This window comes from Sander lucioperca, chromosome 16 (assembly GCF_008315115.2).
Source record: "Sander lucioperca isolate FBNREF2018 chromosome 16, SLUC_FBN_1.2, whole genome shotgun sequence".
NCBI classification, from domain to species: domain Eukaryota; kingdom Metazoa; phylum Chordata; class Actinopteri; order Perciformes; family Percidae; genus Sander; species Sander lucioperca.
This window is the reverse complement of record NC_050188.1, coordinates 28556648-28577844: the sequence shown is the minus strand read 5'-3', so window position 1 is coordinate 28577844 and position 21197 is coordinate 28556648. Positions and strand designations below refer to the sequence as shown.

General features: G+C 41.8%; 1 protein-coding gene across 1 annotated transcript in view; it reads right to left on the bottom strand.

Annotated features, from left to right (window-relative positions):
• Positions 1 to 1609: 1609 nt before the first annotated feature.
• The window catches only part of LOC116035864 (ubiquitin-conjugating enzyme E2 E2-like), a 116362-nt gene continuing 96774 nt past the window's right edge, over positions 1610 to 21197 (bottom strand). Inside the window, exons 5-6 of the mRNA XM_031279215.2 lie at positions 13016 to 13163; positions 1610 to 2364 (exon numbers count right to left, since the gene is read on the bottom strand). Coding sequence (XP_031135075.1) covers positions 2267 to 2364; positions 13016 to 13163 — 246 coding nt within the window. The 3' untranslated portion in view covers positions 1610 to 2266. The remainder of the gene's footprint in view (positions 2365 to 13015; positions 13164 to 21197) is intronic.

Here is a 21197-nt window from a genome sequence, read left to right as displayed (position 1 = left end):
AATCCGACCTATGACAATTTCCTGCATGTCTTCCCTCTCTCTCTCTCCCTTTTCTCACCTAGCTGTCCTATCAAATAAAGGCGGAAAAGCCCAAAAAATAATATTTAAAAGTGGATCCGCAGCGTTAATTCGTTGAACGTGACTATCCAATAGAAGTAGAGCACAGGGGAGACTAGGGGAAGTCTCTCGCGGGTCCTTTGTTCTAGACGTCCTACTACAAAAATGCTCAGGGGAGGCGTCGCGACACCACGCTTCAGTCGTGTCGCAAAAGTGGATCTGCAGCGTAAGTAGAACGTTGTGGATATAGACTAGAGCGAGTGAGAGATGTGACCCATGGTCAGATAACCATAGTTCATAAAAATGCAGCCCAGTGATGATACAGACATTTCATACACGGAGGCGTATGTAACAGCAATGACCTGGAGCCGTTTCTCTGAGTCAGCCGTCCCTCTGTGTCTGAGGTGTAGTTCATACACAGAATTGTACAGTAACAATCGGCTTCATGGTCCAAGGTTTTTGTGTCATACGCTTCACTCCATCTCTCTTTCTCTCTCTTAATCAGTCTGTTATTGTTGTTGAAAACAGCTGAAGAAGCATTCTTAGAGATAGGCCTGTTTTTAATATTATAGACTATTTATTTAATGTGTTGCAGCTGTCTTTGCATTTTATTTATTTCGATCACAGTCTGTTTCAATTAAAGTGCTTGTAACATCTCACATGCGGCCTTGACTTTTACAACTTAACATTTATTCCACTTTTAAGAAAATACCGAGATATATATCGTATAGATATGATTTTTGGCCCTAGCTTGGTCCAAAAACTGCTGCTGTGGTGTGGGCTTCGACAGAAACTAATGCAAGTTCTTAGCTCTACTGTATTGCACTAATTCAAGTTACCAAAAAATGTATACGAAAAAAATCACAATAACATCATTTTTAATGTTTTTTTTTAAGTGAGAAGATACAAGTAACCTTTCACAATCTAATCACTACTCTCTGTGGTGAGCCCCGTGACGATTCATTTCTAACAGGAAGTGGTCAGAGAGATGAGCCTGCGCGCGCGCGCGCGCACACACACACACACACACACACACACACACACACACACACACACACACACACACACACACACACACACAGTGTGTTTCACTATCTTTGTGGGGACCCGTCATTGATATAATGCATTCCCTAGCCCCTTACCCTAACCTTAACCATCACAACTAAATGCCTAACCTTAACCCTAACCCCTTACCTTAAACCTAACCCTGCAAGTGCCTTGGGGACCGTCTCACTGTTTTAATTTTTAAATTTTTAGATTTTAACCATTTTACGTTTTAACCCAAACCTAACCATAACCTAATTCTAACCCTAATCCTAAAACCAAGTCTTAACCCTCAAACAGACCTTTAACCTTGTGGGGTCCAGCATTTTGGCCCCACAAAGCTGTCTGGACCCCACAAGTATACTGGACTCCCAGTTTTTGGACCCTACGAATATAGTTAAACAAGAACACACACACACACACACACACACACACACACACACACACACACACACACTAATCACAAGCACACAAGTCGTATTAAAGCAAGAGACTGAGACAGGCTCTGTCACATTACAGCCAGTGTTTAATTGAATATTCAATGAGTATGTATTCTCACAAGGCATCAAATGTACAGCAAACTACCACTATCGTCATACATGGTGATGGGCTCACTCCATGCCAGAACAGAAATAATAACACTACATGACTACATGTCCACTGCATGAACACATATACTGATGCCATGCACTAATATTGACCATGAGCTGTAAAAACCACAGAAAGAAAAAAAACAAAACTAAATGCACTCACTCAGTATGATCATTTTACATGAAGCCATCACATGAAACGGGAATAGTACACGCACGCTTTTTAGATAAGAAGATGACGAGGGGGTGGCCACAATGTTATAAACAATGCAATAACAATAAGAAGAACAACAACGACGAGAACAATAACAGTATTAAAGCTTTTCATGACCATATCAACATTCAGTGTATTGGAAAATACAATCCCAATAGACTCTTTGTATAAAAAAGAAGCTTTTCAAGTCAGCATGGAACAAATAACAGTTCATTTATCTGGGGTGGGGTGGGGAGCAGGGTGGATGACAGGAGCGGGTGTGCTTCCATAGATTTGGGAGGAGGGGAGGTGTCAGCAGTGTTTGTGTGTGTGAGTGTGTGTGTGTGTGTGTTGGTTAGGTCCTGCAGGATTTGGTGCCGGTCTATGTGGCGTAGCGTTTGGTCCACTGTTTGGCTATCCTGTCGTGCTCGGCTCTGTTGGTCAGGTACTGTGTGGCGATGCTTCCAACCAGAGGGTCGGCTGTAACACAAGAACAATGAACTCAGTCAGACTTCATACAAGTATGGATTGATTATTTCCCTTTGCTTAAACATCACATCTGGACCAATTAGTCAGGGGGATGGGACTAGAAGGGGGGCACAGGGTGGCACTGGTAACCCCTGAAATATGATTTGGGCCCCCCCCAATCCATTGGGCTAGACTGTTGTCAATCTGACAATTGTGATTTCCATTGGATCAGAGTACTGTCACTTGGCTGCCTGTTCTGCCAATCTTCCCAGCCCTTGTCACATGACCAATTAATGTTTCAATGGAGACTATCCAAAATTCTGATATAATGGAACCAGCACTGGGATTGTTGGCAAGTGCCTATAGAAGCCTATAGGAAATGTGTATTATATTCGGATATACGGATATACAATTGGTTTAAAATGAAAACAAGTGAAAGTAAGAATGAATGTGATGTTTTATTTAGCAGAATTACATGATGTTGTTTTATCATATCCAATATTTCTTATATTTCTAACCAGACTCCCCTGGCCCTTGAATCACCCCTTCAATTAGTGTCTACAGTATCTCCATATGGATAGGATACAGTTTCTTTTCTTCATATTTTCTAGATTAATCTTCTGTCCTCATCTTAACATAACTTTTATTTGTGTATCAGCTTCATTTCAATCAATTGTTTCGTTAATAAAAATGGGTATCGTTTTTGTTTTTTTCCCGATACCGGTACTCAAACGCTACCTTTAAAACGGTGCCGGTGCCTAAATGGTGCCTAAACCGACACTTAAAAAAAAAGCACAAAACGTCAGTCGGTGACATTAAAGAAGGGCTTGTTTATTAAGGCCATATCAAATTTAAATGATTTATTTAAAATGTAATAACAATAACTTATTTCGCCAGTCAATTGCTGTTAAACGACAAAAAGAACAACCACTAGATGGAAGAAGGGTACTTTACAACAACATTGAATGGACCATGAGCTTACGAGGTGCAATTGAACGCATCATTAAGTCTGTGTCTTTAGCTGCAGACTGTTGTACGTCCTGGTGTTGGAATCCTTTCAAGTAAAATACAGTCACATGCTAGACCATGTTTTTTTAGCCAGCTACTAGCTAACGGTAGGCTAACGTGACCTGCTGCCAAGTGTATTGTTAACTAAGTGTCACATGCAGTGACCTGACGCAGTGTATCAAAGTCTAAAATGGTGTCGAAACCTGCAGCCGACCACCTTGGCTCATCATCATGCATGGGGAATTTTATTACAACCAGTGAAAAACCACAGAGGAGCCATAAGTCAAACAAACGGAGCCCTATCATTCCTGTGGTCTGAAGTGGAGCCTGACGTACAGCGAGGCTGACGTTTATCAACAGCACAGTAAAAAAAAAAATGCGCACGCTGCTGTAAATCAGAGGTGATCATGGTTGGGCTCCTGCAGCAGCTGTGCCGTCCCGTCTGTTGATACACCGCACACGTCCGGTCAGCCAACAGCCACCATTATGAATTCCCACTAAGCTCTTCTATTGATCGTGATGCTGCTCAATCCGTTGTGCCGCTGATCAATTTCTCAGTGAGGTGACATACAGTAGAGGGAAACAAATTCCTGGAGCCTCACACACACTCCGCTCAGCTTCAGATTGTCTCCTGCGGGGCTCGGCCTGCTGACAGTGTGATGAGCTTGGCTGAGCAAGCAGCACAAACGCCCCTCAGCACTAATCCCTGCTAGGGTTTCAATGATGTTTTTTTTTTTTACAGGCTTATACCCATATTTATGGATGAATGGATCCTTACATATCATGGCCTTGTAGCTTCAACCTGGAAGCATCTGATTTCTTTGGCGACAGCTTGAGCCTGGGACAGAAATCCTGTTGGGATTGCTGGTTGGTGAAAGCTTGTGCCCTGAATCATCAAGTCAATGACTGCATTATGTTGTGCTTTCCTTGTTTGACCAATTTGTGTTTCAAAGGTCCAAACTAAGATTGGCCTTTTCAGATCAGGGCCAATTAGAATTGGCATTCCGGGGTGAAGCAGCAGCTACGCTCTGTTCACACATATGAGCTTAAACGGTAACTTTTTTTTTTTCCAACCTGGAAAAAAACCTGGACCTATTTTCCTATGTTTTTGTATCTAAGTGACTGATGGGAACAACAATCTTTGATATTGGTCCAGCATTAAGCAAGATCGCTGCAGTCGGCAGTCAGGGAAACAAGCTACAATGTAAGTTAATAGGGCAATTGTGCAGCTTGTATTTACCTTCACAAAAGTGCTCGTTTTGCCACTGACAGACTCAGATTATTATTCTAAGTGTCTGACAACATTATGGAAAGGATTTCTGAGGAGGTCGACCTTTCTGTTACAGAGTAGGATCCTTTTTTTAAACATAAAAACATCTGTGAAATCGCGTTCGCTAAAGCAACCAGACTCCATATAAATAAACAGTTATTTTAGCATTGTAAAATACACTTCATTCAAAGTTGACACAAACAAAATAAAACTATGAAAAGCCTTTTTTGGTCGTCTTTTGACTTTTCCAACCATCACAACTCTTTTGGTTGAAATAAACACATAGTTTACCGATTTACATGTGAAAATATGTTGGCTCTATACATGCTAAAAGTATTGCTTTTTTAAATGGAGTCTGGTGGGTTTAGCGCTAGCGACCTCAGAGCTGCTTTTTTTTTTAAGATTTGTTTTGGGCATTTCAGCCTTTAATGGAAAGGACAGCTAGATGTGAAAGGGGAGAGAGAGGGGGAAGACATGCAGGAAATCGTCGAGGTCAGACTTGAACCCTGGACCTTCTGCGTCGAATCATACACCTCTCTATATGTGCGCCTGCTCTACCAACTGAGCTAACCCGGCCACCTCGGAGCTGTTTCTGGTTAAACAGAAAGGTCTTAAAGAGATTTTAAAGGTCTGTCTCTGAAGGGATCCTTTCCATAATGTTGTCAGACACTTAGAATAATAATCTGAACCTTTCAGTGGCAAAACGAGCACTTTTGGTGAACCAAACTGACGATGTACATTTGCCCCACAGGGTTACATTGCAGGTCTGTGGCTGCCGGTTACAGCGTTCTCGCTTAATACTGGACCAATTTCAAAGATTGTTGTTCCCATCAGTCACTTACACACAAAAACATAGCATGTTCTCCTTGGCTACTAGCAACTGTGTGGAGGAGGGGTGGGGGTGGTACGCAATCACGGAAGGCTTGTATCGTGTGAACGCGCCAACAGTGTTGTTGTCATTACTTAGAATTCCTCATGGGGGAGACAGAAACTACACACAATAGCTTTAAATAAATCACGGAGAGAGTCCGGTACAGCCTGACAGTAAAACTGAGATTAGCTCTCATATTCAAGTTTATGTTTTGCTTGTTTGGTAAATTGCGCTTAAATACATTCAGAGAGGATTTTAATTGCTATTTTTATTCTCAATTCTTATCATTTTGGTGCTAGTGATTTTCCTTTGGGGCTGGCTAAAACCTCTTTGGGGGAGCCAACAATTCCTCTATGCAGGAAAAACCCTGGGTGCGATCTAGCATCTGACAGAAATTAGCTACTTTTTCATGTGCCAAAAGAGTGGTAAAAGAGTATGCAAAGGCTTAAGCCAGACACTTTATGTGAACGAGGTGTCAGACCATCGAAAACCCTTTTTTTGATCTCAGCCTGATGAAATAGTTTTAGGCCAGTTGGCAACTCCTCAAAGAAAAACAGTTGATCTAAAATGAAAGATGACTTCTTCTACTTGCCCTCGAGTCAGTCAAAAAACCCACTTTGTGAATAGAAAACAAACCATGGTAAGTAAGTTAGCTGGTGCAGCTCATGTGAGCCGAATCCCAACTCTTTCTAGAACCAGTATCGGAATCAGAAAGCAGTTTATTGCCACAGTGGAACTACATGGAATTGGATTTGGTAATTGGGTGCATACAAAAACAAACATTAATACAAATAAACAATAAATATTGAAACAGAGACGAATATATAAGAGAGCGATCCAAAGAGCACCAAAAACAGCCATAAAATGAACACTTCTTACAGAGTAATGTTCTGAAGCCTAATACATGCATTGTGAGGGTAAAGCTTTCACTCTATACTTGCTAATGTCCTCAATTTCTCCACACTTGTTGTCCATCAATGGTAAAGTGACCCAAATATTCTGCTGTTGCAACACAAAGTACCTGTGTACTACTAAAACATCCATAGAAAAAGATAAGATTTTGACAACTTGTACATGCAACTAGTTGTATTAATGAGCTGCAAACGCAAAGACTTCAGTAGGCTTCAAACTAAAATGCTTGCCGGATCATCCAAAAGCATCTGAAACACTTTTCCATTGGCAGATCCATCTTGCAGCCAGCTTTCCAAACATCTGAAGCTCTCTTTTTTCCATTTTTTTTTTTTAACACACTACTTCCATCACTTTTAATGTGTACAATCAAGTGCAACACCATGAATGCCTGTGAGGAGAGACTAACGGTGAGCATTGTTACCCCCATTTGTACAATTCAGCGTGTCAAGTTCACAAAGACACGCCGAAGAGAGAATAGGAAAAGAGAGATCATTGAGGCAGAGGGATGGCTCTGCCAAAGTTTGTTTGAAGCATATTGGGGCCTTTACCAAAGATTGTACAAAAGCAGCAAGGCACCAGTTCCAGGTGGCTTCGGAATGACCAGAGTTTTGTAAACAAAATTACAGAAAACGATGAGGCAAATATTGAGACTGTTGGACCAACAGTGCAATCATAAGAACAGATTATGCTGTGTGAGATGTTCAGAGTAATGTTATGGTAATTTCGGCCCTTTTTATAACACCCTAAGTACATGTTTTTAGCCACTTCAGTTGTACAGAAGGCACACAGGAGCTGCACTAGCTGAGGACAAACTGTTTCTATCTCACATATTCTGATATCAATCCAGATGGTAAAGCCTCGCTTTAAGGCAGGGTGAGGCATCTGTTATTACAGATTTGACAAACTGACACCCCTGAAGCTACTGAGGGTAAAAAAGCAGAAATCTTCATTTATAGAAGAATGGCCAAATATCAGCACATATCAGCCTGAAATATACGATCCAGCCCAGACAGCAGCAGAAATCACAGAGGAGGAATCCCTCTGGCTTTGTTCAAAAATGTAAGATTACTTTTTGGACGTTGCTCGGGGGTTGCGACCGGAAAAGACGGGGAGAAAAAAGGATGACATTGGACAGAGGCCCTGGGCTTGATTTCAGCCCTAGATACACTCTGACATGGCATGTGGCTTAACCTCCCACAAGCCCTCAGGATGCCCCAGGTAGAGATCTGCTTGTGGGATGTGATTATGGGTTAAATGTGGCGTGACGGCAGGGACGGCAGCCCTGGGAGGGTTGATTAACTGTCATTCCATCCTCTCCCCCCCGCTTTAATGAGCTACATGCCAATGATCTCCGCCCGCACGGGAAAGAAAATCTTCAGACGGAAGGCGGTGGAGAGAGGGAAGGAGAGATATTTTTAGGGTATTTCAGATCCAGGGCCCACATTCGGCACTTGAGGCTCGGGTTTAAAAAACTTAAGCAAGCGATGAGAAGTGTAGCGTGAGGACTGATTTTGATGAGGCAAGAGGCGGTAATAGGGAGAGAAAGTATGTGGGTGACAGGTTTTTTTATTTTACTTTTGGTGGGGAAAGGGTGTCAATTAAGTCCCTCTTGTATCATACTTTAAAGGAATGGGCTCATTTCATCTTGCCAACATCTGAAAACATTGTGGAGGAAGAGGAGGAGGAGGAGGAGAGGAAAAGCTATTCTCATTTTCGCCCAAGGAGGGAGATATCTCCGCCGCTACGTTATCAAAAGAGCAATCCTCGCAGAGAGGACACAAGCTATCATCAGAGGGCTTCGCAATCAGCACTATCAGCACACCCCCCCTCCCTCTCTCTTTTCTGTTGCCATCTCATTCCCCACTATTCACATGTGAAATCACTTGTCATTCTTCTGCCAATTTTTCCTACCTTTTTTCTTTTGCTCTGGCACATTTTTCTCCCAGTTCTTTCACTCTGAACCTCATCATTGTGATATTGGACAGAGCTGCTTTTACCACCTCCGCTTGTTCAATTTAATCCTTCAGACCAAGAGACATTAATCGTATTGGCAGCGGAGGACCAGTAGAAGTCGGAAATGACTGGTTTTAACTGGTCCATAAAAGACCCTGTTCCTCCAGTGGTGGTCTTTGCTCTGCTGGTAAACTGGACCATAATGGATCTAATTAGCTTTAAAAAGGTCGATGTCTTCTCCTTGAATGGTGTCAGCTGTTTACAGCGTTGTGTTTAGCCAGCCAGTGCTAGTTTAATATTGATTAAACAGCAATGAAGGGAGGATGAATGCCCAGGCTCACTGTTTACGAGACAATATTGTAAGAGGGTGAATGCTATGAAAATGCTACAAGAAATGTTTCTGATTCTCACGCTCACGAGTGCCATACTGTCATCCTGAGATAGTAATGGTTATTGGAGAGAAGATAATCATCTTTTGCTTTAAAAAAAAGGCCTCATTATGCTTCAAACAAAGTGCTAACAGCATTTGAAACCCTCTTACCACTAGGGGAATCGGGCAGGGCTATGTACAACAATATTCGTAACTTTCAAAAACCAGTGGTGGAGGAAGTACTGAATCTCAGTACTTAAGTAAAAGTACAAATAACCAGAGATATATTTACTTTAGTAAAAGTAAAAGTACAACAATGAAAACCCTACTTAAGTAAAAGTAAAAAGTACCTTGTTTTAAATGTACTTTAAGTATTAAAAGTAAAGGTCCTTGCATAACGATTTCTATTAATTTAAAAAAACAGTATGGGCTGTGGCATTTTAATTAAGTTAGTTTTAGGTTAATTTAATTGTGCTTACCATCTGTGGCCCAGTTTACATTCTGACTTACAATTCTGGTTATCTATCAGGGTGATCTGCATGAAGCTCGACTTTGCCATATTTCCCACGGGACAGTGAATGCTGCACACATTTATTTAGCGAGAACACACAGGCTTGGACAACAAGTACGTGACTTCACAGCTGAGGAGGACCGGGAGTGTTTTTAAGATAAATATACAGGTTGTATATTAACCTTATGTGAACGGATGCTTCACATATGACCAAGCAGAGTATCGGGAGCAGCAGCAGTAACAGGAGCAGTGGTAGTACCGGGAGCGGTACGCGCCTGGCCAATAAATGCTATTGAAGGGCGGGTCTTGGCGTGGCCATAGTGGGATTCGTAATATCGGGAGCTGGACAGCCGCTGCTGAAGGCTTCCCTGCAGACTGCAAACGTGTGACGGTCAGGAAGACGTTTCGGCAGGGGGAAAAACTGATCAGAAAATGTAACGAAAATGTAACGGAACGTTGTAGAAATGTAGTGGAGTAGAAAGTATAGGTAATTGCTGCAAAATGTAACGAAGTAAAAGTCAAAAGTATGCACTATTGATTGTACTTAAGTAAAGTACAAATATGTGAAAAATGTACTTAAGTAATGAAGTATTTGTACTTCTTACATTCCACCACTGTCAAAAACAGACTAACCGTCAATCACGTCCACTTTGTGCAGTGATTGGCCAAGTGTGCAGAGATTTGAAATAATTCAGGATTTGAACTTCTTTCTCCAGCTTTTTTTTTTTCTTTACTCTTCACAAAACTACTGCTTTCACTTGTTATACAGTATGTGCAACTAGGGCTTACTAGGTATTGTTAAAAAATAACGATATTAGTACCAATACCATTACCTTTGAAGTGATACCAATACCAATAGATCATTAATTAATTTGATACCTTTCAGGCCAATCACTTGTCACATTAAATCAAAGAATGCTTGTGTGATTTTTTTTCTAGATCTGGGCACAAACAGGCTCAAATGCAGGTATCATTAGACTGTACTTACACTAGACAGTACTACTGGGTCCTGGGTTATTTCGGTCGATACCTTGAAGGTATTGAGTAGCTGTCCGAAAGTGTGAGCCGTTATCCCCATTTGTACAATTAATTGCGTCAAGAACACAAAGGCACACAAAGCTCTTGGACACACGTTTCCCTTTAGACTGTCAGATGACACATTGTACGACCTAGTTCATTCGAAGCAGACTGAGACCTTAACTCAGGTGTTTTTGAACAAGGTCCTGGCAATGATCTGTGTGGGACTCCATGAATTAAGCCCTGTTGAGACATTACCGAATTTTTTCACGTCCGTCTCATGTCTAAATAAGCCCTCTTATCCGTAAAGCTAGGTTTACGGTAGCTGCTGTGTTCCCGGCGTGAGGCACGCACCCCATAAATTAACATCACAACAGCTGCCGTTTCCGGCGCGTGGTTGTGCTCCTCTGGATTTTTGTAACTACGTGCCCACTGCGTGTGCTGCGCTTTCAGTTCAACATGGTCGGCTGGGAAGAGCAGCTTTGCATGTACAAATAGTGCATTCCATTTACCTCGGAACTCAGAAGCCGGAGCTGGGAATGAGGTCACACCCGAGTTGAATGCGTTCCATTTACGAGTCAGATTTCCATTGTTTTCATTAGCTCTAGCCAGGTTAGCCATTGTTAGCAATGCCAGTTGATAACAACGCATTACGCTGGTTTTTGTGTATACAAACAGTAACGATCGAACGATATCTATTTTTTAGTGCCAATGCCGATACCGATTTTTTTGTTGACTTTCATCAACATCTACAACACAGCCTGGATGATGCATTGCTTGCTGACATATTATAAGACAGATATAATCAGGTCATCACAAAAAAGTCCTTTGTCAACACATTTCAATAATTTAAGAAAACAATAAACCTGAAAAGTAGTCATTGAAATAAAGTGCTTGATTTGTAATTTAAGACTGCCATGGTGCTGGAAACCTGGCAGGCTTTCAGCACCATGGCAGTCTGCTACCATAGAACTCTGCTAGTGGGGGAGGGGCAGTGGATGGTCTGCACGTGAACTGCAGCATCTCCTGCAACACAGAGCTGCCTGTGGACGCCTTTCTGTAAATAATGCGAGAAAAAACTATCGGCGAACGCAGCAGCGGCATTGCTGGCATTGCTAACAATAACCTGGCTAGAGCTACTGAAAACAATGGAAATCTGACTCGTAAATGGAACGCATTCAACTCGGGTGTGACCTCATTCCCAGCTCCGGCTTCTGAGTTCCGAGGTAAATGGAATGCACTATTTGTACATGCAAAGCTGCTCTTCCCAGCCGACCATGTTGAACTGAAAGCGCAGCACACGCAGTGGGCACGTAGTTACAAAAATCCAGAGGAGCACAACCACGCGCCGGAAACGGCAGCTGTTGTGATGTTAATTTATGGGGTAAAAATGCAAATATCGGCCAGATATATCGGCCGGGAGATAAAATCGGTCTATCACTAACAAACAGCATAACAACATGTCCACAGATAGAAGTTGGACAGCGCTGTGTGTTCGACTAATTTAGTGAGACACAAATAAGACAGAAGTGCTAATAAACTGTATATTACTACAGCTTTCACAACTGTTGATGCACAGAGCAGCCATGTTGGATTTTTAGCTCAGGGTACTCGGTGCTTGTCCGAGTTCCGAGCTCAGAAATCCGAGGTTAGGGGGCGTGTTTCGGACTTTGACCATAAATGTCTCCATGCATGCTCGCAGCGTGCGCCATCTACAGAGGCGACACGGTGTCTACAAAAGTGGACCAGGTAACATCTCTGTAATACTTCCAACACAGTCTGAAATGAATGTTGTCACTATAGCCCATATGAGAAGAATTTTAGAGGCTCATACCGATGCCAATAATTGAGTTTAAATATATAAGTGAATGCATACTTTTTTTTACATTTTTTTTAAAGTTTTTAAACATAGACATTTACCTTATATTTTAAATTTTAAATAAATAATTAAAATACATTTTCTGACCAAGACATGTACCCAACAGGACATTTTAAAGCCCTCAAACATATCTTTGGCTTCTGATACATCTGCTATTAAGCTAACATTGCAAATATTTTGTTGACTTAGTCATCCCATTAAAGGCTACAGAAGCAGAAGGTTAATGAGCATAGATAATACGTTATAGTATATTACAGCATAAAGTCTTACATTTGTTATTTTTCAAGTTTGAATAAAGTCGTTATGGAACATTTACGTAATGAAATATCTTCTGAAATCTCAGAAGCCGTTACTTTAACAGATAGATGAAGAGATGAATGTAACACAAAGCAGCAGTGTTTCCATTTATTCTCTCCGATTACTGCTGCTGTTGTGCTGGAAATAGTACGAATTAGGGCTGGGCGATATGGAGAAAATCAAATATCCTGATATTATGACCGAATACCTCGATACGATATTGTCTGATATTGGTGCTTTCACAAAATATTTACACAATGAGATTTGAGATAAATAATCATCAGTAATGTGGATATAATGACTATGTGGGTGAAGGCAAATAATAGAACAGATAGAACAGTCTGGGAAGTTCAGAAAATTACACTTTACTGCAGGGACGTACACAGACATTTCGGGCGGCAGGGGCTCAAGGAAAAAAAAAGGCCTAATAGTTAATAAATAATTATTTATTTGAAATTTAAACCAAACATTAAATGTGTGTGTGTGCACGCGTATATACGTGTGTGTGTGTGTGTGTGTGTGCAAATATATATGTATGTGTGCACGTATGTGTGTGTGTGCGTTGCAGCTCTCACCAGGGTTGCAGTCAGTGAGCAGGGAGCAGATGGACAGCAGCACCTTGGAGATGGTGAGGGCAGGACTCCAGTTGTCCTTCAGGATGTCCAGACAGATCACCCCCTGGCTGTTGATGTTGCAGTGGTAGATCCTCGTACGGAACGTCACCTGGACACGGACAGCCAGAGTAACGGTCAGATCAACATTGGTTTCTAGAGAGAAAACCACGATCACTTTGGTTTCAAGTTGCATATAGCCGCTGTTTTGTGTGGACTATTGATAGTGGGCGGGCATCTTAAAATAGAATTATTATAACAGATTAAAAGTCCAAAACATAGGCGCATCAGTTGGTAGAGATGGCGCCCGTATATAGAGGTTTACTCCTCGATGCAGCGGGCCTGGGTTCGACTCTAACCTCTGGCCCTTTGCTACATGTCATTCCCCCCTCTCTCTCCCCTTTCATGTCTTCAAGCTGAAAATGCACCCCAAAAAAATAAAAGTCCTAAACATTTAGGGTCCTATTTTGTTTAGAATAAACAAACACTCCCCATGTAGCAAATCCAGTTTCAAAAATAAAAATAAAATCTTCCAGCTATACACTATGTTTACGTGCATGCACAAGAATATAGAGTAATCAGATTGAGACTAGAATAGTTTGATTTAACTACACTGGGGTATTCCCATTAGCAGGATTCCTGGGTGAAGGCACACAGAGTGGAACAATAAAGCTGAATGAATGAATGAAAGAAAGAACGGACAAATGAGTCCTGCAAAATCCTGCAAACTGCTGTAGGAAAACACTACTCACTATCTATTTTAAACAACATTTGGGTTCCAAGTGGACCTTTCCACATTAATATGCAGACAGAACCCACTTCTGAGCTATATGTACTATTGTGTTCTGGGGGGTAATGGAGCTTAATGGTTGGAGAAGCTTGGGACTAGAAGGATTGCCAGTTGGAGTCCGGTTTCTTAATTGCATCAAACTGAGTGGTAATGTAAAGTGTGATGTTAAAACAAAACTAGCAATCTTCAAATGATATTCCCTCAAAATATTTCACTTCAGATTTTCTGAGAAATGTTGAGTTAGTTATTAGTATGTGCTTGTTATTCTTAATTTAGACCCCGTAGTTGTGTATCACAATATCTTGATATATGGTTTCATCACGATACGATTCCATTGAAAGACGATAAACTATCATATTGAATTGTCGCCCAGCCCTAATGGCAGTCCACTGTGTTTACCTTCATTTAATTACATGTAAACAACAGCAGGCTCCACTAGGTTTACCAGCTAGTCACCCAGCTGTGTCTGCAGCTTGGTGCTGAACAGAGGCCTGTACTACGAAGCAAGATCAACATGTCCTGGATTTATTTCATTTGGCTTCACCAAACCTAACAACCGCGGTCCTGCACAAGGTGTTACATGACCGTGTTATCAACTTGTACAATCAACCCAGGATTTCCCAATCTAGCGACGAGCGCGTTCACATAAAAGTGGCGCTGTTTGCACCATATGACCAATCGCAAACATGGACAAGTTTACCAGAGCCGCATATTTTACACAAGAAGAGCAAACGGTAATCCTACAGAAATATGAAGAACACAGACATGTGATACAGGCAAAAATACAGACGCTGCTGCTAAACCCAGTAAGGAAAGCTGGCAAAAAATTGCCGACGCTGTAGGTTAAATGCGTAAGTTACAAGGCTTATCAATATCACTCCCCCGATCAGTCAGGCACAACAAGATCTGACCATAATTACACTTGTGCATTCCATACATTTTCGTTGCTGTAGCCTATTCTTTCAGTTGCAACCTTGGCAGCGGTAAGCGATCGTGGAAGCAATTACAAATATAAAAACATAAATCAAACCAATGCGCGCATTGGCAACACACGGCTCAAGAAGCTGAGAAAGATACGCAATTCCCTCCGCTGAAAATCTATATCTTTCATAAAGATACCCATCAGGGAATGTCAACGGGTTTTGTAAGTCTCTAAATGTTCTAGATTTTCTGAGCGCACCTCTCACTATGGCGTTATTATGGAACCCACGCAACTTTGAGGCAAGGCCCGCCCTTCAATAGCATTCACACACTACTATTGGCCAGGCGTCCATGCTAACTCAAGGTAACGTAACGATTTGTTCAGGTGCTATCCCCTGACCAATCGGCTATCCTAACCTTAACTACTCGAGGTCAATGCCTTACCCCAACCAACTGAGATGCTTCGTAGGGCGGGACTTGCCTAGAAGTTACGTGGGATCCATAATAAGCCTCACCTTCCGCGCACCGAGTTCCACCGGATCTTCTGAGAACGGTGACGCCATTATCACTCGAGAATTGATTGGTCAGTAGGCGATGCTTTTATACCAGTTGATCTCTAAACTCGAACATAACCTGCTCCCGAGCAGGTTAGGTGTTCAGCATAAGTAACCATGGCGATGTAACCTGAAGTTACCTCGGTAACCCCAAATCTTGCTTCGTAGTATAGGCCTCAGGTGTCAGTGTCTAGTAGGTTAATCAGAGCTTTTTCACTGAAAACAGCTGACTGCTGCTGAAAACCAGGCTGAGCGTGAACCAAGTATTAAAGTTGCGGGCTATAAAACCAAAACAATGAGCTGAAATACGCTAAAAGGCAACGTAGAGCATATAAACAACTAAATGGCTTTTCTCAGATCTAATGGTTGCAGGTGGTCCACAGTATTGTATTTAAGCTTTTTGAGTGATATTTATTTATTATCTGCCCTAGCTTTTCCAATGTTTCAGACACAGATGTGGTAAAAAAAATAACGGTTCGAAATTATATGGAATTGCATATTTTGTTTTATTGAAAAACAACATTTTCTTGAGGGAGGACCACTAAGCCCCCCGCCAAATATGTGCACCTAAGTCTTCCACAAACCTAGGGGAAACACTTTTTAGACAGACTTCACATTAAAGTGAAGACAGTCCTGTAGAACTCAGCAGAGCCTAAACATCAGCACACGGAGCACAGCATCATTAAGGAGTGACCTTTGACCTCTCTGCTTCCTTAAACAAAGGCTGCTGACCAGGACAGGCAGCCCAGCCGTGCTCACGCTCCATCCCTCTTTCTGCTTGCTTTGTGACGGCAGCCTCTCCTCCCCTTCCTCCCTTTTGTATCTCTTTTATTACTACTCATTAACTTGCCATTCCTCCCTTCACATCTCACATATGAGAAACAAACAACCCTCGCATGCAAGCCCGGCTCTCTCTTGCTCACATTCCACGCTGGTATTACTGCCTGACTCCTGATAGACAGACAGAGCTATAAAGAGCCTGCTTTTCATGACATGAAAGGCTTTCCGGAGATGTGACAAGAAAAGGCAGACGGGAGACGAGGTGATTGATGGCGACTGATGGGGGCAGGTCTCGTGTCTGAGTCGCACCATTTCCTGTTCTTACACCTCCGCTGAGACGGGTTAGCGGTGGCATGCTAATGTTGGCAGCCCAGCAGCGATGAAACAGATCCTTGGCCAGCCTGTGTGGTCTCATTAACAGCCTGTAATCCCATCATGGCGGATGCTAATAGATTATGATGATGCCTCCGCGTAACAAAAGCTGCAGGTCTAATCCTGCATTCCCTCAGTATTATGGATTCATCCCTCAGCCTCTAAACACAACCTGTTTATCCTCATTTTGTATCCCAACAGCTCTTATTCTGAGTAACAACAGCTTTCACAGAAACACTAAATACCTCAATATGAATATCTCAAGCAAATGTCACGGCAATTCAGACAGTAGGGGTGTCACGATTCTCAAAATCCATGATTTCATTAGACTTTCGGTGTTAAGGTCACAATTAGATTTTGGATTGAAACATTTCTGATTTCAGCAGTGACGGCAATGCCACAAAAAGAGCCCCTAGATGTCAGAAGGGTACTTTACAACAAGAGTTTGAGTTTTTTCTAAATGAATCAAGTGCAATTGAAAGCACCATTGGTTTACTGAGATGCACATGAACGCACCATGGAGTCCCGTTGGAGCCTACATGCTTTACCTACACACGACAAACATGTTTACATCCGTTACGTTCACCATCCAATTCATTCAGCTGGAAGGAACATACAGTCTAGTTCACAAAATTGTTACAGGTGATTATTATTACCTAATAACTAATAATTGTATTGTTGTGCCAGATGGTTTGTTAACAGAGAACCATCTCAGAAGCCGTCTTTGGAAACTGTTTGGAAAAGGGCAGGCACTTTCAAAAAAAATACCTGGCAGGTGATTGGATGAACCATCTGTCTATCACATCTGCCATTGTTGTTTTGAACAAACTGTCACAGCCGTCACACACCCACCTAAACCACGCCACAGCTGCCAGTAGCTACTCACCGGACGCTGATTGGTTTGGTTTGCTGCTGTTCAGACACAAACACATTACTTGAAGCCTAGTATCGCATTGCCAGACCTTCCTCCCCAGCGCTGTGGAGGAAGGTCTAGTCCACACAGCAGGCGGAATTTCAGACGGCACCGGAGCAATCCTGGAAGTGGAACGTCGTGGATCTAGACTACTTGAAGCCTGACGAGATTGTGTGATATGTGATCTGCAATTCTCCTGTGATCTTATGATATCGCCTGTCTTTGAGCTATTTCTGTGAATTAAGTATCTTAAAAATCAAGGTACTATTTCATCACATTGATTAAATATTGCCATTATCACTAATTTGCAGAATTGCCCACAATGGTTCAACACAACCAGAGATATTAAAAAGGTATTAAACAATCTCTGACAGTTGACAAATGTGTGTCATCTCACAATGTATGTCATCATATCACCAAGCCCTAGGGTCATACAAGTAAATATTAGAGCTTTTTTATGGTTTGCAGGGTGCAAAGGGTGTAAAAGGGGCACATTTGGCTTAGCTATAATAAAGGATGTTCTTCTTTTGAGATATTTTTTTTGGACATTTTAGGCCTTTATTCTGACAGGACAGCTGAAGACATGAGAGGGAAGAGAGAGGAGGGAATGACATGCAGCAAAGGGCCGCAGGTCAGAGTCAAACCTGGGCCTGCTGCGTCGAGGAGTAAACCTCTATATGTTGGCACCTGCTCTACCAACTGAGCTATCCGGGGGCCCAAAGGATGTTCTTCTATCGTTACCTCAGTTCTGTTAATTTACAATGTCCACATTTAATAGTCATTTTGGGCAAACAGAATGAAAAGCAAATGAACTGATTGTTAGTTTTATGACAAGGCAATCATCCAACATATCTTAATCGAGACAGAATAGAAAGGTTTGGTTTAAAGGAGGGAATGTATTGAGTGGCTGATCATCCACACGTCTAAGCTTGACTTTATGGCTCTTCATGGCACGTTAAGCCGTTTGAAAATGAGAACGATATCATGCAGAGAAAGATAAAGTGTGCAGCGGAATTTAGTTCAAAGCCATGAGGAAATTAGAGTCGCTAGAGCGGGATAATGTTAGTTAGAGAAGTCTAATCTCTCAGCCTGTCACTGGGTGGTTCTGCTGAACCTTAAAGGAACATGCCGACTTATTGGGACTTTAGCTTATTCACCGTATCCCCCAGAGTTAGATAAGTCCATACATACCCTTCTGTGCGTGTCGTAACTCTGTCTGATGCACCCACCGCTAGCCTCACTTAGCCCAGATCCTGGAGGTAACCGGCTCCATCTAGCCTACTACTATTACTCCAACTCTGAGCGAACTCCAGGTGAACTCTGCTCCTCACAACGGGGCTTCTCGTGCTGCGAGCAAATCACTCCGCCCAAGTAGCAGTGCTTCGCCTTCTGAGAATATAGTTCCCAGTTTATATACGGTTAGAAGATGGCTGTGTCTCATGTGACCTTGTTATTTGTTCATGCTGTGACTATACAAATCACAACATATAAATAGGAACATGTTGCCGTTATTTTGTCAATTATTGGGAGCAGTAGGCTAGATGGAGCCGGTTACCTAGCTAGGCTAGGGTTGGGTGAGTCAGACAGACAGAGTTACGACACGCACGGAAATGAGAAGGGTATGTATGGACTTATCTAATTCTGGGGGATACGGTGAATAAGACAAAGTCCCAATAAGTCGCCGTGTTCCTTTAAAATGGACTCATGTCGGAGCAAAATACAAATATACTGAAGCAATGTCCTTGCTTCAGAATATTTGCATTCAACCTCTATCTAAGAGTATCAATGTCAGCCTTAAATGGCCTTATCATCCTAACATTATGTGTGAGCCAGTGTAGTGAGCAGCTGCAGCTGTCGAATTGGTGGCTGTGAGCCGGTGAGCTGCTGGATGGCACAGCTCACAGCCAGACTGGAAAAACAAGGCAGCAGGATGCCAAGAGTTTAGACGGGCTCCGGTTCCCCCTTAATGTGGCCTTGCCAGGAAGAAGGCAGTTTGAGCTGGTCAGGAGGGAATGAGGAGAAAGTTACTCATTGGGAATCATGTTTCGCACCATACTGCAAATTAAAATACCCAAGGCTGTGTCAAAATTCACAATACATTTGGTTTGTTGTAACATTTGATTTTTTAGCATGAAATGGCGAATCAAACCATACATCAAGTTTTATTCCGTATATAGGTGGAGTAAGTTGCGTCTTTTGTTTTTCTCTGTGTAATTGTAATTCCCATTTGCAGAGTCTCTGGTTTACATTCAGGGTTTTTCCTGCATAGAGGAATGTTTGGCTCCCCCAAGGAGGTCTTAGCCAGCCCCAAAGGAAAATCACCAGTGCCAAAATGACAAGAATTGAGAATAAAAATAGCACTTCAAATCCTCTCCGACTGTGTTTAATAGCAATCTACCAAACAACTGTTGAAAAAGCAGAACGAGTAGGAGCACTTATCTCAGTTTACCGTCCAGAGTATGGCTGTGCCGGACTCTCCCGGTGTTTTTAATGGTGGTATTTTAATATGAATATAATTTTTTTAAGCAGTTTTGTTGATTGGGGTTTCATTTACTCAAGCATAATATACATTTTTGTTAATCAAATTGTCAGAAATGACATGCAACTGCATATAGATTTCTGTCAAATAAGGTAAGGCATACTTATTGCCTTTACTGTACACGGACTGATCATGCTTACTGCCGTGCGTAACTTTGAGGAATTTAAATGTTGCAAACCCGTTTTCCTGTTCCACAAAATAAACCCAACTTCTTAAATGTGTCAGTGTTATCATAAACACATTTACCTCCCTTTAGTGGCTGAATGTGTGAGAAGATGAGGGAGAAATGACTCACACCCGACATTATCGTTTACCTAAATTATCACTGTGGAAGCAGCATAACTGGCTGCATATGAGACATACTGTATACCAACCAGTTATTGAGAAAGCATCAGGAAGTCATCCACACAAGTCAACAGCGTCTTTCTTTAAAGCAGAACTGTGGAAAAGGTATGAAGTGTATTTTTTGGTTTGCTTCACACACCTCTTCAGATCCATCCAATCACCACAGTTTCAAGATTAGTGTCACCAATTTAGTATCAAACCCCTTCTGTTTCTGAGTTATGGCGCTGAATAGAAAATGGGATGGACGGACGGACGTACGTACAAATGGACAGATTGACAACCTGGAACCATAATGCCTCTGGCCATGGCTGTTGCCGGCGCAGAGGCATAACAACAAACAGGCATGACGTAATGTTTAGCAGTCTGTGCAATATGCAGTGCTTATATTGTTATAAGAGATGTTGAACATAGATGTGACAGAAAAAAAAAATTGTTTCTGTCTCTGTGTTGCCATTTAAGTATCAGATTTCTGCACTTTTAATCACTTCCTGGAACTGAAGCAGAAAAACACATACAAATGCATTTCTGGTCCACAGCTAAATATCTCCACAGCTATTGGATAGATTACCCTGAAATGTCATGCATTCGGCCAAAAGTATCTTATTGCTTATTGATTGCTGGATTTCCATTACTTAATGAAATGTAATAGTCAATACCAACGGCAGTGAAATTCCACGATTCTCCATAGCCAAATTGATACCGAATCCAAGTCCTACCTACATCAAATATGCCAACATGTTTGCGCTTGTTTTTAAAATGTGATTTTCTATTTTTTATTTCTTATTTCTTATTGTTGTCCATCCCTGTCTGTCTGTTATTTGTTGTATGTTAAAGTGTATTTTTATGTGCTGCCTTCTTGGCCAGGGCTCACTTGTAAAAGAGATTTTAATCTCAATGTGATTTTTTCCCTGGTAAAATAAAGGTTAAAAAAA